This window comes from Sander vitreus, chromosome 6, assembly GCF_031162955.1.
Source record: "Sander vitreus isolate 19-12246 chromosome 6, sanVit1, whole genome shotgun sequence".
Classification (NCBI taxonomy): Eukaryota; Metazoa; Chordata; class Actinopteri; order Perciformes; family Percidae; genus Sander; species Sander vitreus.
The window spans coordinates 17,742,908-17,751,371 of NC_135860.1; the positions used below are offsets into that span (position 1 = coordinate 17,742,908).

Consider the following 8,464-nt stretch of genomic DNA (forward strand, 5'->3'; position numbering starts at 1 on the left):
GCATTGGTTTCTACTATTTCTACGCAATTAATTTTCTTTGTTTCATCACTACAATATAAAGAAAGTTTTACATTGATATGTTTGGGTTTATTAAAAACAACTACAGTTGGATATTGTTGTGTAAAGTGTAATTTTTCTTCATTTACAGGTGGATTTATGTCTTATATGCCCTCCCTCTCATTTCATCTTAACTGGTAAGTCAGAAGACAGATCCTGTCTTGCTCTTAATATTGGACTAATAAAACAGTGACATATTAAGTCCGGCATTTGGACTGTATATCCCTGTTAATCTGTCGAGACTGTAACGCCATGTAAATTGTCTTTACAGGGCGTTATGAAGAATTAAACCTCAGGAAGAACTAAAGATAAATATCCCTTTTTATGACACAAGTTACATTTTAGGCAAATATTCTGCTATTTGTGTGTTATACATAGATTAAAGGGCAATTATTAAGAACTAAAATGTCCATTTCTTTAACAGTGTTATGTTCCCAACTATAATTCCACTACTAACGTTTTTTTTTACATATTTATTAAGTTGACTTTTTTTAAGTCCTCTCACCTCACTGGGCTCAGCAAAGCTATTAGACAGTGTAATTTGTCAGTGATAGCTTAATAAATCATGTTCAAAACGCCCGATATTTAACGACAGTTGAAAATTCTCCTGAATTAATTGTCTCCACAATGTGCTCAACTACTGCAATGCTGAGATAATTGGTGTGAAAAATGTTACTTTGTTGCTGCACTGCAAGGCAAAAGATTAGTGTGGATGAAATAAAGACAAATATATCATGATTATGTTTTAATTGATCTGATCAGTTTGCTTGTGATCTGCAGCAAACCAGGAGACCGGTGGGTGCCGCAGAATCCAAATGTCAGATGAGGTCATGTCTTTGTCTCGTGTAGAGACTCTGCAGTTCTTTCTTTTTATATGCTTCATCTCCGCAATGCTTTTTTGTACTTTAAATTGCTCTGTATTTAAACCCTCCTTGTGTGTTTTTAAATTTCTCAGTATGCCCCTCTGTCCCTGAGACCCTTAACCTGTGAGGTCAAAGCAGGTCACAGGTGAGGTCCTCGGGAACAGGGCTGCATTCAGTTTCAACGCCCTTCAAAAAATGAGCATTTTGTAAAAAAAGAAATGATTGCGCGATGAACCTTTTTCTCCCCGTAAAGTCATCTGTTTTAATGTTTTCTCACCGTTCTCTCAAACCGTTTAAAACACAAGAAAACTCTCAGATGATACAATGTCTCGTTTTCTTCTGTCTCCGGCTTTGTTTTTCTTCAGTATGTGGACTGTTTCAGTATTTGTTTACCTGTCATGATCAAGAAGAAGACCCCTCCTCCTGCAGCACAGACACTCTCAGGGGGCCAACCCTACTGGCTGGCTTTGTGTCATAGCCCTCAATGGGGGCCAATAGGAAGACAGCCGAGGGTTGTGACCCCGTCATTTATGTCACCTTCAAAAATGTTATTGGTGCATCATGTGCACGTTTTGTAGTTTGTGCTTTGTACTGGAAAAGTTGCTCTAGTTTTTACCTCTCTATGTTAATAAAATATGGCAACAAAAAAAGCTCATTTTAATGTGTGAAGTTATTAAATAAATTCTGTCTGACACCCAAAAAACCTCCACAGGGTGTTACATTTGTAATCTCACAGTTTTCCTTTTAATTTTCACCACTTACCCTTTGCTAGACGGAGCCAAATGGCCCAGTTTTTACACGAAGCACCAGTTCTTAAAAAAATATAATTGATCTTGTGAAGATTATTTCCTTAGAAATCCCTAGAAATTGTATAAAGATGTGAACGAGCAGATATGTTGTTATAAATGATAAGCAAAGTCTGTCTTGTCGCAGCACATGCTCCATACAAACAGACAATTAAGTGCACTCAAACACAGACGGGTATTTGGGATTTTCCACGTCCGACCGTCTGACTAGCTATCTGACTTTGGCAGTCCTGAAGCAGACTCTTGCCTGATATTGATTGGCTTGTCTGTGTGGAGACAGATGAATGCATTAGTACCCAGCTCACCCTGCCACTGGAAATATATTAAGTTCATGTATTAGGCACCCTGTCTGGTTGCCATGGAGATGCACCGGGAGTGAGGGACCAGGGAGGAGAGGGGGTGGGGGGATGAAGAAGATGGGAGACGAGCGAGGGAGACAGGATGTGATGAGGCAGTCGACTTGATCTGTAGTCCTGTTCCCTCTTCCTCCTCCTCTGCCTCTGTCTGTCACTTATGTGTCCTCTCTGGCACCTGCATTCCTTTTTGTTCCGCCTCGCTTCATTTCCTTTTTATCTCACACTATTTCACTACATTTTAAAATTTTCTAAACTCCAACAGAAATATGCACTTTCCTTGCCGAATATTCTATTGGTATTCCTTTTGTTCATTTTTCATTTGGCTCGCCATCGCCACAACACCTTTTAGACTTTTACTCTTTGTATATTTGTCTTGGGTTTTCTTGCCAACACGTTTTCCACTTTGACTCCCTCTTCATCTGTCCCTCTCCCCCCAACCGCCGCCTCCCTCCTTGGCTCACTCCATCTCAGTGCTCTGCAGTAAAACTGGTGCATTGAGGCAGCAGGAAATGGGGACCAGAGACAATAGAATGGAGGGAAGTATAGAGGGGAGTCTGTGATGTGATGCTCTTCTCTCAAACCCAAGCATGTTGAGGAAACATGAGCAGGACCCTTTCAAAATCTTATTTTTAATTTCATGTGGGATATGCACATACAATTTATATTCAAAGCTTTAATTTCTCATTCTTCTCCTTATATATATAAAATCTTGGAATTTTCAGGTGTGGTCACTATGAGCCCAGGATTTGAATAAAAACATACAGAAACCTTTGTTTGAGTTTAAAGCTCATGCTGCAAAATGTGCACATCGGTTTTGTGCCTTGTGTGTGTTAGCTTGCTGTTTAGGACCTCTCTAAGCTGCTATCAGTGCTTTGTTGATATACAAGACAGTCTTCGCCTGTGTTGGGGTTACAGTTTGACTAAACCCAATGTTAGAAATGTGGACGCCTGCTTCAGGAAGCTGGACCGCATATTTAACAACAATGGAAGAGTAATTGAGGCTGGCAGAGTGGGTGCGGGAAACAATTTTTTCTATAATGTTTTATCATTTTTTCTTCAGGCAAACAAAAAAAAAAAAGACATATACAGTAGGAACGTTGGTTTATACTTGTGTGGTATGTGTCCGTCTTCCAGGTGAAGGCTATGACAAACGACTGAAAGAACTTTTGGATGCAGAGATCCTGCCCATGGCGAAAGAGTTTGACAAAAAACTGAATGATGGTATGAACACCTGCTCTGATAAACACACACAACTGCACAAGTAAATGAGTGTTTAGGGCATCAGAATTATTAAGCAAGGTCAGAAACGAAGGGGAGTTAGAAATGAGATATTTCAAAATTATGCCCTAAAGCACACAATTCACCAGGATGTGTCGAGCCAAATATTTCTGTCTTCTTCCTCCTCCTCCTCCTCCTCCATCCATCAGAAACCGTGTATGAGAAAAGGTTGCAGACAGCAGCAGACAATTTCATCGCCGCTGCCTCCAAACTGCCTAGAGGTGAGACATGGTCTCTTCCCCTTTTCCTTCATCTTCTCATCTATAGTAAGGGCCATATTAGGTCATTACAGCTCCCTCTGATCTCTGTACTATCTCTGTAATAAGCTAGTTACATTAGTACAGCCTTTCAAATACTGTGGAGAATAAAAGAAGCAGTCAGGTTGAACTGACTCATAATTCTGGATGTTGGCACTGATTCAACTCATCTGATCAAAATATAATTTAGTAATACAAGTTAACTACCTTATTTTGTTTTTACAGTCTCTGGATGCTTCCCTCCATGTGGTTAGTGTCTTTTTTTGTCTCTTCAATATCTTGATTTCTGTCATTAGAAACATATCGTGGAATTCCTTTCATGCACCCATCAGGTTTTCAGAGTGCAGGTGCAGTATACAACTGTATTACCTGCCAGTATGATTCCTGTGAATTCCCGCTCGACTGTCCAGGTGAGTATTAATAATCCAACACATTGGATCAGTGATCAGAGGCCTACTGTTGCATAACAATTTTCAAAGGTGCACTAATCCAGACTTGACACATCCTTACATAACTATATTCTTACCTTCATATGCACTCACTCTTGATCCTTGAAATGCTCTTAGCAGAAAGTCGATTTAAAAAAAAAAAAAAAAAGGCAAGGTTTTATTTTCACACATTATATCTTTTGCACAGAGCCCCCAAGGTACTCTTTAAGTCCTTGGCTTCTTTATGCAAGGTGACAGTTGACTCCCACACACGATGGTATTCCTATCAACCCTGTACAGCACAGCCACTGTTTAGCATATCATCACTTTTACTCCACTCCGCAGAGACTGGGCTTAAGTATTATCATTAAGGAGGGCTCAGACTTCAAGAGCTGCCCCTCTGTGAATGTTATCTGTGTGTGTCTTACTGTGTGCACGTGGGTGGCTATACGTTTGTGTCAGTTAAAGAAATTAAAGCAATGGAGAACAGCAGGAGCCAAATGTGGTGTGAAGTGCCATTTCACTTACCAGACGATATGGAGGTGATCTGGAGGTTTGCAGAAGAGGTACGATCGGCATATGGTGAACCATTCATTGTCACTGAAATACCTTTAAAGGAATAGTTCAACATTTTGAGAAAAACAAGTTTTGTCTTTCTTTCCGAGAGTTAGATGAGAAGATTGATGTTTGTCTGTTAAATATGTAGCTGGGTGGTATGAAGACAGTTAGCTTAGCTTAGCATCTGGAAGCCGCTAGCCTGGCTCTGTCCTGAGGTAAAATAAAGTGTGAACATGCTGGGGTTGTGACAATAGACTGTGAAGATGGACGACGTGTCTCCCCTTCCTCCCACAGGTTTTGTAGTACTCGAGACCGGTCTTGGTCTTAATTAGTGAGCTTTAAGGTAGTTACACACCAACCAGACGGCCAACCGTCAGCAGAAAAGGCAGTCGGACTGATCAGTCAGGTCCCCGAGGTCTAAAAAGTGCCTCGGAACACACCGAAGAGACACAGGCTTGAGCATACGCTCTGCGCGTGCGCAAAATGTAATACGTCTCCATAACAGCAGGCGCCGCTGCTCTGTATTGTTTCCCAGAAAATGAAAACCGGTAGCTGATTGGACGAACGCATCACATGGTTCTTTTTTCTCCGGAAATTCACAGCCAGACTGTTATGGCGGCTTGTTCAGAATACGATCTCATATTGTACTAAAATAGTTCACCGAAACGTGTTTCTGAAAACATTTTAAGCGAGAAATAGGCCATGCAGTTGCTGAATCTGTCTTCATTTCAGATCGACAAAGGTCAGTTTAAAAGATTTTCCTCAGATTTTGAGCGGCTCATCCACTCGCCATTTCCGGGTGAGTCCCGACTGCCCTGTCTCCGACTGAACATGTCGGGTTGACCGAAATGAAGGCCGACGACTCCTCTGACGGACGACAGCACGGGACACACCAAACAACGGCCGATAATCGGCTCTGTGTGTCACCACCTTTAGAGTTGCTGGTAGGCGGATTTTGTTACCTTTAGAAAAGTCACTCTATGCTAAGCTAAGCTAACTGGCTGCTGGATGTAACCTCATATTTAATGTACAGATATGAGATTGGTATCAATCTTCTTATCCAGCGTTCGGCAAGAAAGTGAATAATTGGATTTAATTTCTTTAACACAAATGCTTTAGTCATATTGAATCTGTCTTTTGCATCTGTGCAGATTAGCATAAATAAATCCTGCCTCTACAGCATTTGTACAAATTTATCCCTGGACAGGTGGAAACCCAGCAGGTGGATCAGTTTAAAGAAGTGACTACGGGGGTGGACAGGCTCTATTCCATCCCTTCAACCAGCTTGCATCATCAGGGCACCTACCAGTGTGAGATCTACTCAGGCCAACGCTCAATTGTCAGGCTATACTACTATCTCACAGGTAACAAGATACACCACCTTTAGGAGAAAATATGGGAAATTGTGATTGAAACCAGAAGACAAAACAACACCTTCACACTAAAGGATAGAATATGCTTAGAAGATACAGATGCAGTATTTTATTTACTGGAGTAAATATACTAAATAGTTTGGCTTCATCAGTTGTGTTTGAAGGATTGTGGAAAGCTCTACGCAAATTTCCTAAGTATATTTTTATAATGTAAAATTTAATTTAATTTTCTTTATTAGATGGAATGCCTTGTGTTAAAAATGATGCAACAGATGAATATTTACTTAAAATATTGGGAATAACTTTGGAGGAAAAGGGGCGGTCCAAGTATAAACAAATGTAAAGAGCAAATTAAAAGCACGGAATAAGATTCACTCATTATACATTCATTTTTAATTTGTACTCTCTTTTTCTTCACCATTATCTTTTGTCTTTTGTGAGTTGAAATTCTCCAATGTATTCTTTCTATCCATCTCTCTCTCTAAGTGACCCCCCAGGTTGTGGCAGGCCACACAGAGCTGCAGGAGATATTCGACCTGTCTCTGCTCCCAGGAGGGCGGTTACTCCCTGCGTCTGGTGGGCCCCCCAGCCCCCACCTCCTCCTCCCCTCGCCACTGCTTCTCACCGCCTGTTTAACTGCTTTGCTTCTGCTGCTGTTCCTCTCCCTAGGGTAAAACCAATCTATCATTTGTACAATGTGAGACGTAAACATCAAAGAAACTTATAAATGCACATATTTCCTGTGAAGTCGAGATACACACGGCTAAGGCATATTAGTTGATATCCTCCTTTTTCTTTATCTATTGTAGAGCTCTTTATTGGTCATCAAAACCAGAGAAAACAAGTCATGCTGAACAAGAAGATGGAGATAAAGATCTGGGATTTTTGAAAGGTGGGAAGATACATGTCGTGCAATAAAGGCATTTCATCAATCCTGTGGTCTTCTACAGAGCGTTACGTCATAGCTTACAGAAAGCCTGTGTGTGACTCCTTCCACCACTAGAGGGCAGGATACACAGCTCTATCAGCGGTGCCCAGTCTACAGCATGTCCACAGTGATGTAGAATAACTAACTAGGTTTACTCACTTACTTTGCTTACTGTAAGTCTACCATTTTAAAGTACTTAAGGTAATATTGTCCTTTTTACACCTCTAAATTTATTTTACAGCTATACTTACTTTTCATATTTAGATTTGAAATGCAAAACATTAAAATGAGGTTATATAATATTTGTGATTAAATTGCCAACAGTATGTTATCAATAGTTAAAATTGTCTCCACTTGAACCAGCTACAACACAATATGCTGCATTAAATGCTTTTAAGTCATAGGACATAATAATAATATAATAATTAATCTAACAATTTAAAAGGTACCATTCTGCATGATGAATAATTTCACTGTTGATATGTTATGCACATTTTGCACATAACACTTCTGCTAACAGGACTTAAAAAGGATCTAAATATCTTCCACCAACTGTCAAAATAAAAATCTAAAAAATAAGACTCAGTGCAATGCTGTGTTCAGTTTTCCCACGATAGATGGAAAACTTCAATGTTGTCCGAATACCATCAAATATAAAATTTCCCACAAAGCAAATGTACTTTCAGTTTTAACAGCCTAACACAAGTTAACAAGGTATGTTCCTACCTTACTTTTGTTTATCAATACCAACACGGAAGGTGTGGCAGTTCTTGTTTATGGCTATCTGCAGATGCCCAGAAAGGAATTTTTAGAGCTGAAGTGAACTGATCTGGTGGGGCAATAACATTGATGATGACGGGGTCAAATTAATGTTATAGTGCTCTCTTGTATGGGCAAATAGGACAGGCAGCAGATCTGTGATGAAATGGGAGGATGAAGTAAAACTCACTAGGTCCAGTGTAAACATTGTGGCCTTTAAAAGGCTGGGAAAGACCTGGACGAAAGGTGCTGGGTGATGGACACAGTGACATCCAGACAGTTGTAAGATCTGTTTGTTCTACTGCCATGTGTGAAAGGATACAGCTGGCTGAAACGGCTGAGCTTTCAGGTAACCACAAGGGAGCAGCAACTCACACACTACATCTCATGCCAGAAAACACAAAAAGAAGACATCCAATTAAAGATATTTAGTCTGAATTTGCTTTGAACTTTGTTACATTTACATCGTCTCACATCGGGGCTGTGGTCCAGAGAATATTTGGTTGCTAAAGACTAAAGATAACATCTCCCAAAACAAATCTGAATGATCATATGTGAGGATGGGGAAGTTCTTCTATTGCAAAACTAAGATCGTGACACAAGTCATACTGCATATTTGTTGAGTTTTTCCAAAAGTGACCCAAAATAGCAACAAAAGAAAGGTGATTACATAAATGAATAAATAATACACTATGCAAAAAAAATATTTCCCTTTTCATCAATTGAAAAAATAAATAAATTATAATGTTATAGTACTCTCACAAATCATTTTATTTGTAAGTTTCCCAACACAACACTTTC

At 39.9% G+C, this 8,464-nt stretch overlaps 1 protein-coding gene across 1 annotated transcript; it reads left to right on the plus strand.

Annotated features, from left to right (window-relative positions):
- The first annotated feature begins 2,881 nt into the window (after positions 1–2,881).
- Positions 2,882–7,695, plus strand: spaca6 (sperm acrosome associated 6). The gene is made up of 9 exons (XM_078253238.1): positions 2,882–3,095; positions 3,217–3,303; positions 3,510–3,581; positions 3,843–3,866; positions 3,950–4,027; positions 4,508–4,611; positions 5,811–5,967; positions 6,463–6,646; positions 6,786–7,695. Exons 1-9 carry the CDS (start codon positions 2,882–2,884, stop codon positions 6,892–6,894), a joined length of 1,029 nt encoding a protein of 342 aa, XP_078109364.1. The 3' UTR covers positions 6,895–7,695.
- The last annotated feature ends 769 nt before the right edge of the window (positions 7,696–8,464 follow it).

Coding starts and splice junctions, on each gene's coding strand:
- spaca6 (XM_078253238.1), top strand. CDS start 2,882: ATGTGCACATCGGTTTTGTGCCTTGTGTGTGTTAGCTTGCTGTTTAGG. Junction 4,612..5,810: donor TCTGGAGGTTTGCAGAAGAG/GTACGATCGGCA, acceptor ATCCCTGGACAG/GTGGAAACCCAGCAGGTGGA. Junction 5,968..6,462: donor GCTATACTACTATCTCACAG/GTAACAAGATAC, acceptor TCTCTCTCTAAG/TGACCCCCCAGGTTGTGGCA.